Source organism: Nuphar pumila, unplaced genomic scaffold (assembly GCF_984573655.1).
Source record: "Nuphar pumila unplaced genomic scaffold, dmNupPumi1.hap1.1 HAP1_SCAFFOLD_572, whole genome shotgun sequence".
Lineage (NCBI taxonomy): Eukaryota > Viridiplantae > Streptophyta > Magnoliopsida > Nymphaeales > Nymphaeaceae > Nuphar > Nuphar pumila.
In genome coordinates, this window is record NW_028323404.1 from 2,364 (window position 1) to 26,417 (window position 24,054).

Below are 24,054 nucleotides of genomic sequence, written 5' to 3' on the forward strand. Positions count from 1 at the left end.
GGGCTGTACAACGCGTAGTTGGCCGCTCATTTGTTTAATCACCTACACAGTTAGCTCGCAAGAAACCCATTCCTGGTACCAAGCGAGTTTGAACAGGCTTTTCCCCGCATGTGTTCGTTCTAAGATGTTCCATGACGCTAGGCCATGCAGCGAGTGAAGATGGGTTTGCCCCGACCGGATCTCACTAAGGTGGTTCCAGATTTCATCAGCATGCTGACGGCTCCCAACTTGTTCCTTACTTTCACCCCCGCGTCTGTGGCTGCATTGCTTGCTGCTTCAACGTTTGGGGGCGTGCATGTGTTCTGCTTAGGCCACATGATCCAAGCCCGTTGCCTGGATGTAATTGTCAACGAAGCGGGGGAAGGCAAGATAACCGAGTTCCTTGCTTTACAAGGGATTGCTTTTTCATTCTGAGCTGCAGTGATCGACTGTTCGTGTAGAGGTTTACTTGCGAGGGTATGCACTGATCGACCGTTTCATGTAGCAGTTTACTTGAGAGGGTATGCATTTCCGCCATGAATGCGCACGTGAGCAGTAAGTACCGCATCGTCGCTATTCAAACACACTTATATTCAAAATGTGTCCCAAGCCCGCAAGCTACTCGACTGTACGTCAAGTGCTTCAGGATTGACTGTAGGGGGCGTCAGTCTTTCAAGATTGCAGTTGTGCTATCAAGTTGAGTACATGGGGACACGCTGAGGCCAGCTCTTGACGTTTCAAACTCGAATGAAATGTCGTTCAGAAAAGTCGCACTGCTCAACACGCACTTTCTTCCCGGATGCAATGAAGGCGCACGGCATATTTTGCTGCCATAGGCTTTTCACAAGCGTGGCAGACTTCGATGAGTTGTGGAGAGATGGACATGACATCTTGTAGCGTTTACAAGTACCACAGGTCTGCCAGTCAGTCCTGAGCAAATGGCAGGGAAACATGAGTGATTGTCTCAACTCGGTGATAGCCCGCTCATTGAATCCTTCAAAGTGGCAGCTTTGCGTGCTCATGCACCCTATTTCTGGGACTACATAAGCTGCGTCGTGACTGCACTTTGCCATTCGATACCGCAGCTGTGTATCGAATGGCAAAGCGTCAGAAAGACAAGATTCAGCTTGAATCACAAGTCAGTGTGATTCACTTGATTTGAGAAACAGGTGGCCAACTGTTGCATGAAAGCAAGCGTCATCCTGCTACTCAGGAGTCTCGCAACCTTGTTTCGATTCCGCACTCACCCACCCCATATATGCAGCCACGAAAACTTTGGAGCTATGCTGGTAACTTATTTCCTGTTGCCGAAGTTGCGGAAGGGTTGAACAACATCGAAACATTAGGAACATGTTAGACTTTTGGCCGAAAATACCCCCCTCACGCAACGTTATCTGGGTAACCGTGGACCACGGCGTGGGAGCAACCGTTGGCCAAACAGAACTCAAGCCTAGTCGCACTTGCATCAGACAACAAGACATATGCGAGCCAGAACCAATCCAATTGGCACGCCTGAAGGATGTCTGATGAAATTCTCATACGACAACTATCCGAGATAGTGCTGCAGTACTGCGAGTCCATCCTGAGCCAAAGCAACGAATGCCAGGATAGCCACCATGGAGGATGCGCACCGTTTCGTTTGTGCGCCTAAGCAGAGGATGGTACGATTGCCAACGGAGTTCCTTGAAGGCGTGCTCATGCACTACGTGGGGCGCTGCTCGATAATCAAATCTGCGCAGGCATGCCTTCCGAAGCCAAAGTACAAATGAGTCGGGTTGCTATTTTCCTTGGTATGTCGAAGAACCTTGATCAAATTCAAATGCAAGTGTCTGCGAACTATGTATACGTAATGCTCTTGTAACCAAAGCGTGTGGTCAGCACGTGCGTAGGCAACAACCCTCCGAACACCTACAGTTCCAGGCGATATTGTCAGCCCTGAACGCAGTTAGCTCATGCATTATATCGCACACAGCAAGCAGTGCTCATGTCATGACTTGATTACAAGAAGGTGGCGCGTGGGCCACGCCTTGGCTCCATGAATGGTTTGGTTTGGTTTGGAACCATGTCCGCCACAGAACTAGCATCTAAAACTGCCGAGAAGTAGCTTCCTTCCTCTTTGTCCGTCAACATTGTAGATACTGCAGTTCAAACTATGACACACGATTTTTCCTGTCAGAAACTGCAACACTTTGGCGCTTGAGCTTGCCAGTAGATCTCTGGAGCTAAATATAAATCTGACTTCGGCCACTTCCGACATAGCTCAGCCGTCTCAGACCGACTGCCTTGATAGCGGCACGGAGAAACCGACATTCACGGATCAAGGTAAGCGAGGATTACGGCCCCGTGATCAACGTTATCTGTTACCGCTCCTGGGACAAAGAAAATGAAGCGCGAGCTTTATGGGCTGTTTGACGCACTTGAAACACCTAAGGTGACCCTACTCGGTTGTAACAAGCGAGCATGCCTCGTGTCTGACATTCCACAGCTCGAAGCGCGACGGAACAGGACGCTCAGACAGCACACCGTCACAAGGCGTGTACGACCCAGCCATTTCCATGTAAATAGGATGTCATTGGGAACGAGGAAAATGCTCTCATTGTCCGCTATGCTGCATGGCTACATTACAAGCACACAATAACAACCCATGAAATGTGAAATACACTGTCGAAGTGCGCTCGCGAGAATTCGTCGGACAGTGCTACGCCAGAACGGAGTTCGACCCTCTTTCTATCCCCAAACTGCGGGCTGTTTCAGCCAACTAAAACCCCAATCCCGCCGTCTGGCAGAACGCTACTCTCAACCTCGCCCCTCCTGCAACAAACACTGCAATGTACACACCTACTGTCCCCACCGAGCTAGTGGCACCTGCTGCAAAAGCGATCCCCCTCGGAGTCATGCAAGCAGTCTCACCGTCCAGGTCACACAGCGCTGCAAATCCTCGTCAAGCTCCCCCCCCCCTTTCCCCCTCCTTCGCAAGACGCGCCAGCCAACGAATTGGTGTGCAGGGTGTTTGAACTGAGAATGTGGAGACAGGTTACTCTCCTCCCACGCTACGGTGTGCGAGGCGGTGAAATGCTTCGCTGGATGACTCGATCCCCAGGGTTGGGACCCAGCATGGGTGCAGCAACGCTGTATGGTTCTGCAACGCTGAGCGGATAGTTGATGCTTGGCGATGTCTGATGCGACTGAGCATGTGCACGTCCCTCGGCAGTGCTTCGTTGGGCTTCGACCCCCATTTCTGTCCCATTTCGCTTCTAGATGTTTCAGGCTTCCCAGGTATTTCTTGGAGTTGCCAAATTCCATGTGGATGCAGTAGCGTCGCATCAAGATACCTCAACATCGCCTGGCATCTCGACCCGCAAAATAGCACGGGTTGGCAAAGTGCTGATCCCTTCGGTCCCATGGCGCTAGTCTGGGGAGATGTGCCAAGCCTCGGCCCAGCACAGCGCACCGCCGGGTGACTGCCCCAGTCCTCCAGGGCCGCAAATCAGTGCTTCGCCAGAAACGGTTTCGAGCCCCATTTTCGTCCCGAAAATTCATGTTTTTGCGGGAATCTGACCCGAAATATCAAGGGTCTGGCGAAGCACTGCTGCAGCTCCCCTGCCGGCTTGCATTGTCCATCGAGTTTGATGCTTTGCGTCCGCCGCTCGCGAAACGTGCGTCCTGCATGTGCTGCACTATGGCCGGCCCCGTGAGGGCGTTCATGAGGGAGGCGCCTGGCGCGTGCCGTTGGCGGGGAAGCGGAGCAGGAGGCGCGCACAATTCGATAGGGCAGCGGCAGAATTAGGGTTCGCGGTGAGGGGCGCGCTAAGCGGAGGGCGAGGGGACTCGTTCGTGAATGCTCCGCGCCCCTTGGGGAGCCTTTGCTTTCGCTGTTATGACGCGCTGCTGCAGCGTCGACTCCAGCGGCCGCGATGCCGTTTGCTGATGAGCTCGCGCACGAATAATGCGCGCAAGCGACGGCTGCAGACTCTACAGCCGTTGGGTAGGTACCGTTGGTTACGCATGGCTTTGAAGAAACAGCCTGCATCTCAGCCTGTCGAGCGCTCGTGGGGGGGGATCGCTCCCGATCGCTGAATCGTGAGTCAGACGAGTCGCATCAGCGATCGGCAACTCCAGTGCAGCGCACGCCATGCATGGGCCGACCTCGGCCATGCCTGCGTCCTCGTCACTCCCACTGATCGAGGTGGCTGGCTCTTCGACAGCGTCCCCGCCCCCCCCCTCTTCGCGCTCAGCCGCGGGCGTATCGGCGTGGTCTGCGTCATGGTGAGTAGCTCCGTTGCTGGTAGGATCTGCCGCGGCTTGCTGTTTCTGCGCGCCGCTTACGTCCGACGCTTCGACGGGGGCGAGAGGGCCGGCGGAGCGGCCCCGGCGAACCGGTGGGAGGCCCTCAGTGGGCGCCGTACGGCGCCCTCGATCCGCGTTCAGGGCGCCGTGTGCGTCCATCGGCTTGCTGCCAAAACGGCTCTCGCGTGCGGAGGTCTTGATCGCTCGACCCAGCTGCTGGTAAACATCGTCGTACGTGTACTTGACCTGCACATCGAGGCATGCACTGGGTATGCCATCCAGGTATGCCATCGATGTATGCAGTAGGTATGCAGTAGGTACGCAGCAGGTATGCAGGAGCGCTGTGGTTGTCTTCGGCCGAGCTTTCAGTTGCAAGGGTTCTACGGAGCTCTTCTTCGTTCCTACACGCCCCAATGCAAGCACGCCAAGGGCGGCGATGGGTGCTTCAAGCCGGCACCACACAAGCCAGATCGGCATCACGATGACGAGGACAGTCATGATTCCAAAATGCCCCATCCAGTGTAGGCTGCACTCCCAACTTTCACTGGCGCCTGCTGAGTGAGGTGATTCTGTGCTGTTGAGCAGCTGTCTGCTGTCTCTTCAAGCGTGAGCTAGGGACGATTTAGCTTGTCCCGTCAAGTTCTTGCTGATATCTGTGCGACGCAAGCATCATACTTCTTGCTCTTAACTATGCTTTGCTTTCGGCCTGTGCCGACTGGTTCCTGCTCTTGTCTATAGATGTATTTATTATACTTTCCCCACTCTCTGAGATCTGTTTGCCGCAGTACTTGCCGAGGGACTTGCGTTTTCAGAAACTCCCAGTGTGTTTGCATGTCCCTGGCAGCGCACCAGCATGACACCAGCCCGTGTGATCTGCGGGTCCAGATTGCCCAGACAAATGACGTCCCCCCTGATTGACCAGGGAAGTGCTGGGGATAAAAATCCCCTTGTGGTTCTCCGTTAGGACTTAGAGTACCATAGTTAGTACTGTCTAGATGCTTGTGTACAAAACGCATGAATTTTTGAGGACCCGACTGGAGGCCGAAACGCAATCTGGCTAAGCCAGTGCAGCGCGCACCTGCTTCCGCTCACGCATCTGCCGTTCGCTGCCGGCGGTGACGAGGATCTCGAGCTGGCGGCGCTGGCGCTCGAGGGCCTTGCTGCGGCGCTCGTCCACCGCCACGCGCTCCGTAACTCTACAGCGAGGTCCTCTGACAGGTCCTTTCCGAGGCGGATGTCCTCGCGCTCTTTGCTCTTCATGAGCTTCACCCCAACCTACACCACAGTCGTCGATCATGAGGCACCATACTCCTCACATGCTCATCCACTACAAGGCAAAGCCTTGTTTCAGGGATATCCTCAGGTGATGGTAATGATAGCACTCATTCCCAAGTAGTTCTTGGAGTTGCCAATGTTCATGTGGATGCGGTAGTGTTGTAAAAGATACATCATCATCTTATCACGAGATGAATGGCATCAACTGTGCCACATATTGATCGGCTTCTCGCCGATCTCGTCAGCCGGGTTCCTAGAGCGGCGACACAAAAGTAATGCTACAAGGCATCATATCTCGAAATACTCCTTGGTCATCGTGAGCTTCACCCTGACCTAAGGCTTTGGCGCGTTCCCGTTGACGAAGAACAAGAACAGACATCCGAAGAATGTCAAACCGCATTACCATGTTCTGTTCAATGGATGGTTGACCGCTTGCCCTCGGATCAACGATGGTGCTGAAAACGTTGAGCAATAGAACCGTCCAAAGCAAGGCTTTTGTCTCGGCAAGTGTTTTGTGAATAACGCCATCAACGATGCAGATATTCAGTGATTTCTTACGTCTGCATGGTACCTTGAGCGGTGAAAACAGCAGCCATGGTCCAGAGTGCTCTTGAAAAATGTGGTCTCCGGAACGTGCCGTCAAGCTTAGGGGATGATGATGAGGTTTGAATAAAGATTTGAATGTCAGCTGTATGTAAATGGCATATTCCAACAGTTTTATAGGGGTTGGGGGTGAAGGGGGAAGGGTGTAACACCAAACCCCTACACCTGATTGGAAGCTTCCAGCAAACATCTGCATTTCGAGAGCGCACCTCGAAGACGTCCACGGTGCAGCAGGCAACGGTCTCCTAGGCGCCGACCCTCGATGTCCGACCCCATTTTTGCCCCAAATATTCATGTAATTCCGGGTATCTGGACCTCATAAATCAGAGGGTCTGGCGGAACACTGCATAAGCATCTGCGATGCGAGAGCGCACCTCCAAGACGTCCTCGGTGCAGCAGGCGATGGTCTCCCAGAGCCGGCATCGATGTCCGACGCGACCAGCGCACCCCCGAGGCCCTGCCGCTTGCCCTTGCCCGGTGGGGGCGCCTTAGGGAAGGGGATGTCAGGGGCCACGGGAAGAGTCTCTCTGCACATCCTCACTCCTGCCTGGCTGCCAGATCGTACAGCCAGTACTGCTGTTCCAAGGCGTCCTCCCCCCAAGCTCCGCGGTTGAAATCGTCCTGCAATACGGCATAGGCTTTGCTTTCACCGTGCTAGGTGCCCCCTTCACCCAAGAATTATCATCATTTGGCACACTTCATGGCATTGATCGCAGGATGTTCGCCCGAAACAAATGCCGTATCAGAGAGAGCTGCGAGTAACGCGGCGTCAAGTGTTTCTCCAGCTGGTCTGTATCCCTGAAAATGCATGATCATCCAGGGCAGGCGTGGGGGTTGGGACCCCATTCTGACGAAGCAATGCTGATCCAAATTGCCTGCTTGCTTGCTTGAACGAGCGTTTAATTGATTGAGTGTGCTGACTGTATGCGATCGACCGATCGACCGATCTGGATCGATGGAGGAAGGAGGGAGGGGTTGGTTGATCGTTTAGGAGGGTGGTAAGAAGGGGGATGCGTCACAACGAGCTTCGGGGACTCAGCATCGGGCGATGCAGTGGCGGCGCTGTGATATAGCTGCACTCTCTTAGAGTTCTGGCTCGTGCAAACGGAAGTGCGTCGAGGGCAGGCTTGCCCGTGCTTCGCCACAAAGGGCATTGGCCCCCATTGCTGTCCCACAAATCCAAGCATTACTGGGCATCTGGACTACAAGTCACACGGCATAGCGAATATCTGAGGCTTGATTGTCCCGACCGCTGAAGGTTAATGAGGACGTCAGAGAGAGGAACTGCCGTTCTCTGTTTCAAACTTGAGTGCGTGGTCAGTGCTTCGCCAGAATGGGTTTCGAGCCCCAAATTTGTCCTGGAAACATGCATGTATTCTTGGGTGTCTGGGCCCAAAGATCAGAGGGTCTGGCGAAGCACTGTGCTTGGTTGCTTTTAGCCTGCGCCGTCTGCTCTTATCTGTGTGATGCAAGGTTGATTGGTGGATTGATCGATTGGTTGATAACGGGTTTGTGATGGTAGCATTGATTCCCTAGTAGACCCTGGAACTGCCAATGTCCATGTTGATACGGTAGTGTACATCAGCAGCATCATCATCGCATGGTATGCATGTGCATTACTTGGGTATGCTCTGCAAGCATCACACATCACAAACCGATCAAAAGGCATCCCTCCCAAACACGAGCGCCTGTTTTCCATCTACAGCCATTCAACTACGTGCCTCTTTGGGGCTTCGTGAACACAGGTAAGGGACTGTTTTGGGCGTTCAATAAGCAAGGGGGGCGAACCGCATCGAAGGTGTCCTCCTCGGAGACAACCCTGACTTTGCGGCGGTTTGCCCTTCTTCTCGAGTATTTTGATCTGCTGCGCCTCGCTCTTCTGTGCGAGGTCGATGATGTTGCGCAGGTCGTCCTTGTCGCAGCGCATCTCGCACAGCATGCGCAGCAGCTCTGCCCTGCGCTCACACGAACCGCCGTTAAGAGGCGCCAGGACCAAGCAAGGAGCAAAACACACGGGAGTTTGTTGGATTTTTTACAGCACTATCGCATCCACATGGACGTCGTCTTCAAGTGCACAATCTCGTTCATCAGAGTCCCGATCACGAGGGCCCAAATTTCCAAAACGAGGCTGGAACGAGCTCATGATCAGTGCTTTGCCAGAAGGGGTTCGACCGCAGTTCTGCCGCAGATAATCATGCATATTCTGAAATGCAGACCCACAGTGCAAACTGCCTGGCGAAGCACTGCTGGGGAGCGTCTTTTACTGTGTTGCGGGTCTCACACTGGGAGGCATACCTGGTCTGTGCAGTCAAACCCGCGTAAAGCGCGGGGGCCGCTGCCAAGCTGCACGCGGCGGAATGGGTTGAGGTGGGGATTGTAGTAGTGCATGGAGGCCACTCGCCTCGCCAAGACGCACTGCCAGTTCTCCTCTGTTGTGGTCGTCGAGGGGCACACCCCCTTCAGCAGCTCCTGCACCATCATTGGGGACCTCATCGTTGCATCGTATATCTTGTATTTCTTGTATCGTAAAGCCAAGGGTTGATGGGGTCGGTGGTAACCCCTAACCCCATCGAGTCGATGGACCCCGTCAACCCATCGACCCCATCGAGTCGATGGGGTCGATAAGAACCCACCGTTCTCATAGCGATGAGATAAGAACCCTGTATCTTGCATCGAAATAAGATTCGATATCTCATCGAGTATATCGCACCCTTGGCCTCACCCTGGTACTTGGCCCGGCTTGTGGCCGTGGTAGCTTGGACTTGCCAGTCACATTGACATGCCCAAGATGACAGTGCGGTGGCCGTGATAACTTTGACTCGCCAATCACATTGACATGCCCAAGATGGCAGTGCGGTGGCCGTGATAACTTGGACTTGCCAATCACATTGACAAGCCCAAGATGGCAGTGCGGTGTGTTGTATTTGCCTGGGTATGAACTGCATGCATTTCACATCACAAACCGGGAGGCAGTGCTTCGCCAGATTGGTTCCGACCCCCATTCTTGTCAGGAAACCATGAACTTGCAGGCATCTGGACGCGTGAATCACACGATCTGGCGAAGCGCTGCTGGGAAACATCCCTCCCAAACACGAAAGCCTTGGCTTGGTCGGAGCGAGTGAACACAAAGTACATAATGAATACATATTGAATACAAAACAGATGAAGAAGTGAGCTGCCTGGCATGACAAAGTTGCACCGCAGCAAACAGGGTTAACATATGTCTGTTATACCGAAGTATGTGTTATGAGTGCCGGTCCTTTGGCTTGCCGAGCCAGCCTCGAGTGAGATGGCTGGCTTCACTATGGTCAGGCTCCAGTGAACAATTGGGTTAGGCGAAAGTGCTTGGATTTCTTCTCATCCCACATGTGTCAGGCTCCAGTGAACGATTGGGTTAGGCGAAAGTGGCTTCACTATGGTCAGGCTCCAGTGAACGGTTGGCTAGGCGAAGTTTCCACCTGTGAGCTTGGATTTTTGTCTCATGCCACATGTGTCAAAGTGATGCTTTGCTGTGCAGGCTGCATGCAGTCAGGGTACAGCAATGTATGTCTGGCACCAGAAATGTTGATCTTCTATATCTCATCGTTTGGTGCTGACCCAAAAATGTGCAGCCAGCATACGCTTTGATACAGCCCTCGTTCGGCCAAGTATCTTGGAGGAAGAGCATGGAACCGCTCATGGGACACGGGCATGCTTCTTCACATGCTTTGAGATGTATGATACCCAGATGACTTTGCAAGCAGCTTGTTTGCAAGCCAGGCCATCGATGTCGAGTTCATGAGAACCAATCATTGGACTGTTCAGTGGCAGCAACTTTAACCTGAGTGAGTCTGCCAGAGCAAGTCAGAGCAACCGACTGTGCTGATACTTGGCTGTCAAACGAGCTGAGGGTGATTGCAAACGCACCATGTGCAACTCACACAGTAAGCTAGGTGCTGTGCCTTGGCTAAGCAGCAGAGCCTCCTCGAGCTGATTGATGGTGAAGAATGTTTTCAGTTTGAGCTGTTTCTCGAAGACTTCGAAGAAGTCGAGAACGACAGCAAAATCCCAACTAGTCCTCAAGACTTTCAGCTGCTGCTCCCGATCAGACTCGGACAAGGTTCTCTCTGCGTGTGCAATGAGATTGTTAGCACTGGCTTCTTTGGGTTCGTGCGCCCCAAGCTCGCATGCACTTCAGCCAGCGATGAGCGCCATCGGCCTGAGATGTCACGGAAACTAGCTGAGAATGCTAATGAGGGCGGTATAATGCAGGTTCGATGATAAATAGCGAGCATTAGGCGAGAAGGAGCACCTGGAATAGCATCGAAAGAGATCAGCTCGCCATCGTCAAACTCCAAGGGATCAGACATACTACTGCTTGCTGAGCCGTCGCGAGAAAATTCCACGAATTCCGATGACTTTGTGGGCAAGTTGTCACCGCCAAGCTGTTCCTGGTTCTCGGTGCGTTGTTTCTTGGACCCCATCTTTGGCGCCGTTTGAATTGGGCCCTGGACACCAGAAGCTGGTAAGGCAGGGGTGATCGCCAGACCAATTGAAGCACGCGGGCGCAAGCGCTTCTTCTCTTGCAACATTGTATCCGCCGTGGAATGCGTCTCCTGGCATGCCATGGTGTCCTGAATGTCTGAGCATTCCACGAGTGCACCTGCGAGTTCGTTCTTAGGCGGATGATTTGCTGACCGAGGAGCCTCCATGGCTGCCGCGCTTGCCATGTGCACTCAGCGTTTTCAATTTACCACTGATGTCAGGTACAGAGACAAGAAGCAGGTGTTGGCTCGCACATGCTTGTGTGGCTGCATGCCAAGGCTGACCTGAAGGGTGCAGAAACGTAATCAAGGGCAAGCACTACACCGTTTGAAAGAACACTACTCTGGAACAATGAGAATGGGCTTTTCGAAAAAGCGTTGAACCACTTACTCCAGTTCCTAGTGCGGGCGTTCAAAGTGAAATAGCAAATGGCACTTGCATACAGAAAATAATATCAGGACACCGTGAGCGTAACGTTTCAAAAATCACGCCTTGTTGAAACCTGAAGACAGCACGGTTCTCAACCTGGTTGAGAAAATTGGTTCGCGTCCGCGTCTGACTCATATGAGATAGTTTGCAGCACAGGGTTCTCGTGGACACAAAACGGACGCTATTTTTGCAATCATGGTCTCCGAGCATCCGACTTTCAAAAATTGGTCACGCGAACTGATAGTTGTGTATTCTATCGAGCAATTTCTGCTTGCGGAAGCTGATGGTCATGATTTCGACGTTCGTCCCACGATGGATATAAGAGAACGGACTATTTCCAATTTCCGTTTGTTGCACCCTTTCAGTGTTCTCTACTGCGTTCTACCTGTTCCCGAGCTAGGGGTCGCAAGGCGCAATGGACTACACGCAGGCTGAGGGACTAGACTCTCAAATAGGGGGCCTGTTTTACAACCTGGAGACGCAGGACGTGTTGCCAGACTTTCAGTATCCTGACAAGGTGCGTGCTTAATGTCCTGCGCGTGGTTACGCCAAGCATTCAACGCCGGTGTAGCGTCACGTAGCGCTTGCTGTTCAGCAGGACACGACTCACACGACGTGGGCATATCTTTCTTCATACTGGGGCTGTGGGTTACATGCGTCGAAAGAAAGCCATTGATTCCAAGCAAGCGCGCAACCGTGTCGTGTTGCAGGACCTGTGGCAGTCACAGTCGCAAGCGCATGCGTGGGATGACCAGGAGGCTGTCGATGTGGCCCAAGCTGTTGCGGAAGTTGCTCTGAAAGAGCCCTGTTTTCAAGGGGGGGCTGGCGACGTCGAGGGTGCACGCGACCTGCATTTTGACGATGCGGAGGCAGCAGCGCACGCAAACCTGTCGTTCCAAGACACAGCTGCCGAAGACGCCATCGAAGACGAGGAAGGAGCGACAACAAAGTCGGAGATATCTTGCTCGTACGATGCACCACTTTGACATCGTTTCCGGGGATTCGCGGCTGTATCCATAACGATGGCAACCGCACATGCCTGCTGAGCGCCTTTGTAAGCCTGTCCCGTCCGCACCTCCCAATGCCTCCGGCTTCAGAAGCTGAAGACCTTGGAACAGACTGCGTGTGGTCTGGCAGCGGTGGGACGGGCGCCAACGCTGCGATGTACTACTGTGCATGTAGTCTACCAAGGTTGATATCCCAAGGTTCAGGCCGAGCCCACTGCGATAATGAGGGTTTCGTATACTTGCATGACTCAAACGCACCGTGCGATCATGAGGGTTTCCTATACTTGTATGACTCAAACGCGCCGTGTGACCACCGTCAGGGTCTTCGATGACGCTCGAGGCGGATCTTTATCACAGCCCAATCATCGCTACACGTCCGACAGTCGCTTGCCCTTCCGGTTTGCGGAGGGAAACGAAAGAAGAAGGAATGTCGGTTATTCGCAAGTGATGAGCGCTGACTTTCCTTCGCCCACGCCTACTGCGGTTGGCGCTTTACGCATTTCTGCCGCTCAGGCGCTTGGGCATCGACACGACGCGTCTTCTTGTCGCGACGGAATCACGTTTCAATGACTGGGCATGTAAACATCATATCGGACGACCTTGCACGCCGCTCCAGGGCAGGGTGCATGGACGTACGTAATATGCAACATCATACGCTTCGTCGACGCTTTCTGTGAACGCGAATGAGCGGCAGAGTGTAACTCGAGAGGAAGAGATGTGAAGTAGAAGCCAATGATGAGGTCACGCAATTTTCGGTAATTACAAACGGAGGAAGCATCCACCGTTTTTGAACCTACAGAGAGGGCGGTTCTTCCCATCCCGGGTGACGGTCGCCAGCGATTCGCCAGAGTGGAGTTCGACCACCATTTTGGCCCCCAAAACCATGCATTTTCAGGCATCGCGACCCGCAAATGACAAAACACTGTTATTCATGCAGGTACTGCGGCATCCACAAGCCGACGACGCTCGCGCAATGTGTGACCACCGGCAAGTGGTTCTGCAACGGCGACGTCACACCTGGCGGCTCCTGTCTGATTCAGCATCTCGTACGCGGCCGCTATAAGGAGGTCAAACTACATAAGGACTCTCCATTGGGTGGAGCAGTCATGGAGTGCTACCACTCTGGCAGCCGGAACATCTTTGCGTTAGGGTTTGTTGCAGTGAAGAGTGAGAACACTGTGGTATTGCTCACCCGGGACACTCCACAATCGGCGCCCTGTGTGAAAGATCTGGACTTGGACCTCACATTGTGGGAGCCCGTGATTCAGGTGTGTACAAGGCAGCGCCTTGTCTTGTGTAATGTTGTTGCCGTGCACGAGCGGTTTGTTGGTGATTCTGGTGTGTTCGAGGCAGCGCCTTGCCGTGTGGGTTGTTGTTGCTCTATGAGGGGAGAGTCAGCGCCTCATCTGTGTTCGAGGCAGCGCCTTGCCTTGTGTGTTGTTGTTACTGTGCGCGAGCAGATGAGCCGAAAGCCGACGATGCATCATCTTACGGGATAGTTCAGTAGGGCAGTGTTCAATAGTTCTGCACTTTGGCATCTTCACAAGCTGGCTAGCTGCTAACAGCGGTTGGCAGTGGAGCAGGGGACTCACCTGGCAGTGACTCATGTGTGAGTCACTCAGCTGACAATTATTGACTGAACCACTGAACTCTGACCGGGCATGCCAAGGCTAGTCAGAACCCATTGCGCACAGCGGTGCCTCGCACTTCGCCAAGGATTAGGGCGTTACGAAAGCGTAGTTGGCTGCTTATTTGGATCAGCATGCACATAATTATATAACAAAAATCAGCGTTTCTGGTACCAGATATACGCTCTTGTACAGGCTTTCCAAGGATGCTTTATTTTGTCTTTGGAGACAACAGGAAGAAGGGCAATCAGAGCCGCGAGGATGGCATCTTTGCAGACTCGTCTGATGCCCAAGTAGTTCTTGGCGTTGCTAATGTCCATGTGGATGCGGTAGTGTTGCGCACTCCATTAAGACAGACCGTGACAGATGACTGTGCAATCATCCATATACAGTATGACCGGTATATTTTTGCCGTCGCCAATGCTTTGTTTTCCCCTTTGGTGCCGGCACTGTGAGACAGAGGAGCATGAGCGGTTGTGCCTGATAGCTCTCAGCGCTGTGCACCCCGTCGCACACTCCTCGGCGCATTCTGACATCACATGAGCACGCAAGAGGCCTTGAAAGACAGCGCTGGTGGCGAATCTTTAAAGGTCGTCGGGTCTCTGATACCCATCATCAAATCAATGACTGGACGGTGACAGTGCAGGACCGCGCCGTGGTGCCGTGGCTGGTGCGTCAGCCATCGCCGGAGGACTGCATGAGAGCTCGCAAGCTGAAGGCTGCTCAGATGATCGCTCTCGAAGAGCGATGGAAGAGCAATCCGGAAGCTTCCGTGGACTCTGTCATGGACGGCAAGCCGCAGGAGGTACGTTGTTGGCTATGTATTCTTAGATCAGCACCTACACTATGATATTTGCATTCAGCTTTCTGGTAACAGGCATAGTAGTTCTTGGAGTTGCTAATGTCCATGTGGATGCGGTAGCGGTGTGAAAAGATATATCATCATCAGACATTGTCAGGTCAGGCGATGGTAAGTCAGGCTGGTCCGGGTACGCTTGCCTCAGGTGGCAGAAATAGGAGCACTGCTTTCAAGGTAGCTCTTGAAGTTGCCAATGTCCATGTGGTAGTGTTCTAAAATGATACATCAGACATACGCTTTTGAACAGGCTCAAATGTACGGCACTGGCGTTGAAGTTCTCATGCACTCGCTACACGCTCGGGCAGGCATTGTGCTGTACTGTCTGCTTGTTGACGCTAAGACCTCAAACATCTTAGCGTCAACAAGCAGACAATACAGGACAGTGCCTGCCTGGGCTCAATCATCTGGAAATATCAAACTGAGTACCGTACCACCGGTATATTTTCGCCGTCGCTAAATGCTTTGGATTTCCCTTTGGTGCCGGTTCTGTGAGACAGAGGAGCATGAGCGGGTTTGCCTGCCAGATCTCGATGCTGGGCAACCCGTTGCACAATGCGCTCTGCATTCTGACATCACATGAGCACACAAGAGGACTCGAAAGACCGGGCTGTTGGCGAATCTTTAAAGGTCGTAGGGTAATTCATCGTGCAAAATGAGCGCGAACCAACGCTACGTTTCTTTCGGCCACCATCACGCGAGAAATGCCAATGATCCATCGATTTTTCTCGACTGGGTCCCTAGAGAGGTACCTAGAGAGGTACTCAGAGAGGTCGCATAATTCGTTGATTTTCTCTTCTGGGTGCCTGGAGACGTACCTAGAGACGTACCTAGCGACGTACCTAGAGAGGTACTCAGAGAGGTGGGTTGTTTGCAGGAGCCCCTTCACGTCGCGCTGCGATATGAGGATGCTTACTCCTACCAGAACGTCTTTGCGCCGCTCGTTGCAATCGAGGGCGACTATGACAAGGCCTGCCGGGAGGCGCTGAGGAAGGAGAACCTGAAAGTGACGTGGCAGCATGGCACGAACAAGCGCTGGGTGGCGCTGTTCCACTTTCCGCGAGACGACGAGGCCCTACATGTTATGCCTGGGGACGAGCTTGTGCTGCAGCACGATACGGGGGGGGTGGGGGGGATCGCGTGGGAGGGTGTGGGTATTATCGTACGAATTACCGCCGCTGAGGAGGTCGCTTTGGAGCTTCGCACACGCAAAGGGGCACAGCTTCCGACGAACGAGACGTTCGGATTCGCAGCGGAGCTCACTTGGAATTCGACTTCGTACGAACGCATGCAGGTATGGAGGACTTGATGCCTGTGCTTGTACTGGGGTGATGGTGATGTATCTTTACAACACTACCGCATTCACATGGACATTGGCAACTCCAACAACTACTTGGGTACTCTAGTTTATAGATGGTCTGCGATAGTGATCTTGTGACTCATCTGGGATGCGCCTGCTTGCCTTTCTAGCTTGCACGCTCTAAGCTTGCATGCTCGCCCTTCTAGCAGAACCCGCGAGGCTTGTCTCGGATTTGTCGTTTCGAGCCACTACTGAGCTGACCTTATAAGCATTTGTGGCTTCTTTAGATACTTGTTGTTCAGCGATCCATTGGTCACTTCCTCAGCAACGCGTTTTGAATGCTCTTCTTATCAGTCTCAGCAATCAGATAGAGGAAATCATGAAGTGATGTACCTCTAGGTACCTTGTAAATCTCATCACCACAACAACATCAACACCGCGCTCCTGCAGGCCGCGCTAAAGACGTTCGCGGAGGACGACGCATGCATGAGTCACTTCCTGTATCACAAACTGCTCGGCCATGAGCCAGAGGCGCAGCCGATGCGGCGCCCGAGGGCCCCGGACGCTTACGCGCCGGGCCTCCCCCCCCCCAACCACTCCCAGATGGCAGCGATTGACACCGCCCTGCAGCAGCCCCTGACCCTCATCCAGGGGCCCCCGGGCACTGGTAAAACCGTCACGTCCGCGACCCTCGTTTGGCTCATGCATCGCTCAACTCGGGCCAAAATCCTTGTTGCAGCACCCTCCAATGTCGCCGTGGACCACCTAGCTGAGAAGATTGCGGCGACCGGGCTCAAGGTACGCACCGTGTGCACCGTGCTTCGCCGCAATGGCGCTCGGCCCGCTCTTTTACCCCAATTATTCATGCATCTCCAGGTCGCTTATTTCTTAGCACTTGATTGCCGTGAACCACCTGGCAGAGAAGATCGCGGCAATTGGGATGAGATTGATATGCACCGGGTGCCCAGTGCTTCGCCACAATGATGTATCGTTTTACAGCACTACCGCATCCACGTGGACGTTTGCAACTGCAAGTGCTGCTTGATGAGGCAGGTATCTTTGTACAACACTACCGCATCCACATGGACATTGGCAACTTGGGAATTGCAATGGGGTTGTCCATAGATCATAGTTGGGTTTGGCCCCAGTTCTACCCATGCTTGTGGCCGCACGTCGTGCGCACCCAAAATTGCGTGCGCGCACGCGTGCGGGTGCTTTACGTGCGCGCACGTCGCGCGGAGGGCTGTTCGCGCCGTATCTGAGGTTATTGGCGCCAAAAGCGTCATATTCAAAATTTGAACAGACCAAACAAGGGACAGGTGTAAAGACGCATTCGCAGACACATATCGCAACTTCATTGTTATGGAGGTAAAAGCTCAACCATGGAGGGTTTCTTGAGCACGCCGCGTGCCAGTACTAGTGGCAAGCGGGCTAGGACAGAACCTGTCACCTCTGCGTCTACTGAGCCAACCTTCGTGCTGAATAGCAAAGACCCTATTTGGGAGGAATTTACTGTTCATAGCGTTGACACTGGTGGCAACTATTCTGCAACTTGTCTGCATTGCGATAAGACATTCTCACTGAAACCTGGTCGTGCCAAGGGCCACATAGGGCATCATTCTCAAGCTGGCATCGCTAAGTGCTTAGATGTTCCAGCTGATATCAAAGCCAAGTATGCTATCGCCACTCCGAAGCAATCAGCGACGACAGACCAGGATGCGGTTGATGCGCTGTTCGGCGAGTCCTTGCGCCAAGCAACACACGACGCCGTGGCCGAGTTCTTTTACGACAACGCGATCGCTTTCAATGTCGTAGAGAGCAGTTCGTTCATCGCCATGTGCAGCATGCTCACGAAAAGCGGCAAACGAACTTACGTCCCCCCTACCCAGTACCTCCTCGCCGATTCGCTCCTAGACCGCGCTCACCTCAAAATGGAGAAGCGTTTACAATCAATCTACGATGATCTGGATGTCACCGGGGGCTCGATTTGTTCTGATGGTACACCGACGCTGCGAATCAAGCGCTGTACAACGTGGTCATCTCCTCGCCAGGCGGAAACGTGTTTCACAAGATGATCGTTGGCACTGAGAAGAAGAAGGATGCTCAGTGGCTGTGCGACGAGTTAAGTGCTGTTATTGACGAGGTGGGACCCCAGAAACTGCTGTGCGTCGTGATGGACAACGCTTCTGTGTGCAAGGCTGCCGGCAATCTCCTGGAGGCCAAGTACCCTCGTCTGACATGGGTTGGTTGTTGTGCGCACGCGATTGACCTCCTGCTGAAAGATGCCAGCAAGCACGAGTTTGCAGAGGAGCTTTTCGATGCTGGCCGCGCAGTTGTGAAGTGGATGAAGCGCAGGCAGATACCCTATCGACTGTTCCGAGAGGAGTCACCCAAGCTCACGCTCTTGATTCCAGCAGCGACACGATTTGCCAGCAACGTGATAATGCTGGAACGCTATCTCGAGGTGCGAAAGGCGCTGCTGAAGACAGTCCAGAAAGACAAGTTCAAGCAGTATGTCGCTGACCTACCCACCACGGCCAACAAAGCCAGCAAGGCCACGACAGGGCCACGAGCCAAGGCAGAGCTCATTGTCGAGATCATTCAGGACAACAGCATGGCAAAGCAGATGCAAGCACTCGTGGACCTGCTCATCCCGGTGGTGCGTGTTTTACGCCTGTGTGATGGACGCACGCCAGCCATGGGCTTCGTCTACCCAGCTATGTATGAGCTCAAGACCTTCACGGAAAAATCTACGGATCGTGGAGACGGCATCGTTGCGTTCAGGAAAGCGTTGGCGACCATGGTCTCAGACCGGTGGGAGTTCTTGCACAGCCGGATGCATGCAGCCGCATACATCCTGAACCCGAGGTATTGGCACGTGGTGCAGGACATTTGTAAGAACAAGGAGGTCATGCAGGGCCTCAAGTCAGTTCTGAAAAAGCTGACTCCAGACTCCGCCACTTCAGCAAAAGCCATGGCTGAGTTCACCATGCTGTACAAGGCCAAGCAAGGAAGCTTTGCAGACCCTGATGCAGTTGCTGCCTCCAAGGACGTGACCACCCCACCTTATGTGTGGTGGCAGAACTATGGGTAATCCGCTGTCGTGTTGCAGGACATTGCTGTCCAGATCGAGGCACAACACCCAGCATCGTCTTGCTGTGAGACACTGTGGTCCAACGTGGACTTCATCATGAGCAAGCGCCGCTCCAAATTGCTGCCAAGCCGTGTGCCTAAATTGCTGTATTGCTATGCAAACATGAGGGTGCTGCGCAAAGCACGGGACATGAGTGCCGATGAGGCGTTCTACTCATGGGTGACCATTGAGGGCGATGAGCCTTACATCAGTGATAGCGAGGATGAGAGTTGAGCAGGCCTGCCTAGCATGATGTAATGTTGTCAGCCTGATGCTTTGAGATGTATCGTGCATGAACGGTGTATTTATTCATGTTGTGCTTTGCAACTTGGTCCATGCCATGTTCAACTGATTGTCAAGCACACACTAACGCCCACCACCCACCACACATCCTCCACACCCACCCAACCTTTACATTGAGTGGCTTTGCCCCCCCCCCCCTCGAAAAACCGGATCTGTACAGATGACCGCTGAGCGGGACTCCATCACTATCACATACGAGCAATGCGCGACTGCGCAACCGGGGCTTCGCCCCCGTTACGCAGGCGCTCACGAAAATGAGCCAAATCCCGCACGTACGCGCCCCATCTGAACGCGTGCGCGCACGTCCGCGCGAGATCTACAAGCACGGTTCTACCCCAAGTTTACGTGCAATTCCAGGCATCTGGACCTGCAAGTCACTGAGTATAAGTCACTGAGTGATACGCTGAGCGCTGTGTCTCAGCGCTTCATCAGCAAGGGGTTTGGTCGCCACCCTGTCCCCAGCAATCATGCAATCTCCGGCAACTAGACCCGCAAATCGCCCCGGCTGACGGCACGCTGCAGGTTTTTGCTCGTTGCCTTGAGCAGTCTTGAGATTGCTGGATGACGCTCGAGGTGGTCAGTCACTCAGGGCTAGACAGCTCATTTTGTGTGGATAGTATTCACCTGGAGCTGCATCTGTTTGCACGACAATACTGGACAGCCATGGAGTCCATCGAGACATCCGGTTTGAGAGCTTTGGCACCAATTTGAGCAAACTTTTCTTGGGAGCGTGTCGCCTTTTTGCGTATTTCTGTTACACAGAGACCTGACAGCTGGACATGTTTTCGCTATGTAAACAAGTCCGAGCCAGCTGGACATGTTTTCGCTATGTAAACAAGTCCGAGCGTGTGACCCTGAACCGGAAGTGTTGCTAATGTTCTTACCTCTCGAGACGTGTGTGCCAATTTGATGTGGATCAGCGCGTGTTCTCTACACGTACATGACGATCGGTCGCACGGCTTCAAAATGATGTCGCTCGGCTCGTGCTGCAAATTGGCAGCATCATGGCAGCATTGACGTGCAGGTCGTACGCCTCTGCTCGCGGCGGCGGGAGTCGATGGAATCAAGCGTGGAGCACCTCACGCTGCACTACCAGAGCACCAACCTCAAGGTGCCGAGCCGTACGCAGCTCTGCAAGCTGCAGCAGCTCAAGGACGACAGAGGCGAGCTAACGCTGGACGAGGAGCGACGGCTGCACCAACTCAAGCGCTCCGCGGAAGCGGAAGTCCTCCGCGAGGGTGACGTCATCTGCTGCACGTGTATCGGCGCGGGTGACAAGCGACTGCGGGGGATGCGATTCGAGCAGGTGTGATATAAAACACTCCCCTGCTAATGATCTGATGATGATGTACATGAGCTGTTCAATGAGCTGTATCACTTCGATTATGCTGTCGTGGTTGCTTGTTGTCTTCTCCAATTGCAATTGCCTATGTGAGGTAATGATGATGTATAATTCCACAACACTGCCGCATCCAAATGGACATTGGCAGCTTTGTGTACATCTTGGGAATGGTACTATTTGCATTGGTGCGGGTGGCTTGTGTTCACATCAATGCTGGTGGCTGTGTGTTTACATCGACAGTCCACCCAAGCGATGCTTGGTGTGTTTGTTGTTGCAGGTTCTCATCGACGAGTCGACCCAAGCGACAGAGCCAGAGTGTCTCATCCCTCTCGTGTTGGGGGCAAAGCAAGTCATCTTCGTAGGAGACCACTGCCAGCTGGGCCCGGTCATCATGAACAAGCTGGCCGCTCGATGCGGGCTGAGTCAGAGCCTCGTCGAGCGCATGATTCTCTGTGGCGTGAAGCCTATCCGCTTACAGGTCCGTTTCATGAACCCTTTATTACCTCTAGCAGTGAAAAGAAGAGCTTCATGTGCTACATCAGCCTACCTTGTAGACCTAGGGTTTAGAGAGATGACTTTTTAGCTTGCTTGATGAGATAATGGCTTTTTTTGCACTATTAGAGGTACCATGCTGACTCAAGAAATCAGTGAATATCTGGCATAGTTGATGGCATTATTCACGCGACTTTTACTGTAAACAAAAGCCTTGGAACGCTGCCGCATGCATGAACCCATTGCGTTGAGCTCCAGAGATGATGTTGCCCCTCTATTTCGCGAGCCCTGGTTCAGATGGTAGCAATTCGTGCGTGATGTATCCCTCTACAACACTTGGACGTTGGCAACTCCAAAAACTACCGTCAGACATCAAAAATTCGAACTCCGGTCTGTGCAGGTGCAGTACCGCATGCACCCCTGCCTCTCGCAGTTCCCTAGCAACACCTTCTACGAGGGAGACCTTCAGAACGGCATCACCGAGGCCGAGAGGCTGCACCCAAACGTGCTCTTCCCCTGGCCGGACCCCAACCACCGACACATGTTTTACCAGCAACATGGGACAGAAGAGATCTCGTCGAGCGGCACTTCGTACGTGAATCGGCAGGAGGCTTCGTCCGTCGAAAAGATCGTGACGAGGTTCCTCTCGTTCGGTGTCAAGCCCGAGCAGCTTGGTGTGATCACGCCGTACGAGGGTCAGCGCGCACAGGTGCGTGGGGTTTGGAGATATCTCTAGATGGGCACTACGAGATAGGTGTTTGATGAGGGACGTCGTGCGAGCGGCCGCGCGTTAACGGCAGGCTTGCTTGTTCCGACCGCTGACATTCAGTGAGCTGTATCACTTCGAATGTGCTGTCTTTGTTGCTTGTTGACTATTTCCTGCCATTGTCTATGTGATGTAATGATGAGATACGTGAGGGGTGATTGCCTCTGTAGGAGTGTATCCACGAACAATCCGTTCGTTTTTTGGAGTCAAGTAAAACAACTCCACAATGTCAACTAATGATGACATCAGCGCAGCGAAACTTGGGGAGCCCCAGAGGAGCGCCTCAACTTGTACAATCAGATCTAGAGATACCCGTTGACCTAGAACTGTGGATACGGAGACAAGGCTTCTCCAGCCTCATACCAAACAGTCCTACCCTAGGGTCTGCCGCCGTGCAGATTGCGTGCATGATTGAGCAGCTGGGACCGCTCTTCAAACAGCCGTACTTCACCATGAGCATCATGAACGAACAAGAACACATCGCCGTGCAGATTGTGCGCATGATGGAGCAGCTGGGTCCGCTCTCCAAACAGCTGTACTCAGCTATCGAGGTCGCGAGCGTGGACTCTTTCCAAGGAAGGGAGAAAGATTACATCATCTTCTCGTGCGTGCGATCCTCCGAGCTTCAAGGCATCGGCTTTCTATCGGACCCCAGGCGCCTCAACGTCGCGCTCACGCGCGCTCGATATGGCTGCGTCATTCTCGGCAACGCCCGCGTACTCAGCAAGCAGGTGCGTGCGTCTCGCATGATGTAATGATGATTGATTGCCTGGTCACAGCTGACGTTTGAAGCTGTATCACTTCGAATGTACTGTCTTTGTTGCTTTTTAACTAATTCCTGCCAACATCTGTGTGATGTCATGATGTGCAGTGCCTTCAGTGCGCTGTTCCGTTTCGAGCGTGATTATTGGGTTGCTTGGTGACCGCTGACGTTCAATGAGCTGTATCACTTTGGATGTGCTGTCTTGGTTGCTTGTTGACTAGTAAGAATAATTGTTCCTGCCAATATGTATGTGATGTAAGGATGATTGGTTGCTTGTTGATGGCTTCCTGCCATTATCTATGTGATTCTATGGTGACATGATGATGTGCAGCAGCTTTAGTGAGCTGTGCTGCTTCGAACGTGATCACTTGGTTGCTTGGTGACTGCTTCCTGCCATTATCTATGTGATGTAGTTATGTACAGCGGCAGTGTACTTTTTAAACGTGATGACCTGGTTGCCCTTTTGCCCTGAGCCGACTCGTCCTCGTTGCAAGGGGGCTTTGGTAGGGCTGTCAACAGATACATCCTGTTTACGTGTGCTTTTCGTGTCTGTACATTTTATTTGTCAGCAGCATTCAGTTGCCGTTGCCAATGCCCATGTGGATGTGATTACAAAGTCATCTCCTACAAAGACATATCAGCATCAGACAAGGTCTCGACCGCTGCGCGGTCTCAGCTCTTACAGTACACTTTCATTTTGGTGGTTGCAGCATTCAGACAGCATGAGCATTAGATATATCAGCATCAGGTAACAGGAAATTTGTCTGAATCAGATAGCAATCAGACAAGTGATGTATTCGCTTCAGGTGATGGTAATGGTAGCACTGATTCCCAAGTACTTTAGGGGTTGCCAATGTCCATGTGGATGCGGTAGAGTTGTAAAAAGATACATCAGACGGTGCCCAAGTGATTTGCAATATTTCTCGATACATTTGATGCAGGCGTTATGGCACCTGCTACTGGTGTACTTCAAAGACCGCGGGCTGCTTGTGGAAGGCCCCTGACGGGGTTGAGGCCCTCGCCGGTGCCGTTTGGAAAGCCAGAGCGCCGCTTTGACCCCCGCGCGTTCACGCTCGGCTCCCGCTTTTCGAACCGCTACCGCCCGACCGAGCACGTGGAGGGACCGGGGCACGACAGGGCCACTGCCCCCCCCCCCTCGGGAGCGCCCAAAGACGACCGCGCCCCCGCGTCAGGGGTTCCGGGGCCGCGGCCGCCCTCCCACCCGCCCCCCCTTCGCACCCGGCAGCAGCTGTCGCAGCTTGCGGGCGCCAACCCGTACGCACTGATGCAGATCGCGCCCGCTGCCGCGGCACTGACTCAAGACGGCCTCGTGAGCCAGTCATTCACCGACAACCAGATGTCGCTCG

General features: G+C 53.3%; 1 protein-coding gene across 1 annotated transcript; it reads left to right on the forward strand.

Moving 5' to 3' along the window:
* The first annotated feature begins 13,015 nt into the window (after positions 1–13,015).
* On the forward strand, positions 13,016–23,691 carry LOC149810035 (regulator of nonsense transcripts 1 homolog). Its single transcript, XM_089994461.1, has 9 exons — positions 13,016–13,372; positions 14,379–14,537; positions 15,466–15,882; positions 16,339–16,686; positions 20,349–20,630; positions 20,944–21,144; positions 21,559–21,867; positions 22,416–22,655; positions 23,629–23,691. Exons 1-9 carry the CDS (start codon positions 13,016–13,018, stop codon positions 23,689–23,691), a joined length of 2,376 nt encoding a protein of 791 aa, XP_089850587.1.
* Positions 23,692–24,054: the final 363 nt, after the last annotated feature.

Coding starts and splice junctions, on each gene's coding strand:
- LOC149810035 (XM_089994461.1), top strand. CDS start 13,016: ATGACAAAACACTGTTATTCATGCAGGTACTGCGGCATCCACAAGCCG. Junction 15,883..16,338: donor CTTCGTACGAACGCATGCAG/GTATGGAGGACT, acceptor GCGCTCCTGCAG/GCCGCGCTAAAGACGTTCGC. Junction 21,145..21,558: donor TGAAGCCTATCCGCTTACAG/GTCCGTTTCATG, acceptor CGGTCTGTGCAG/GTGCAGTACCGCATGCACCC.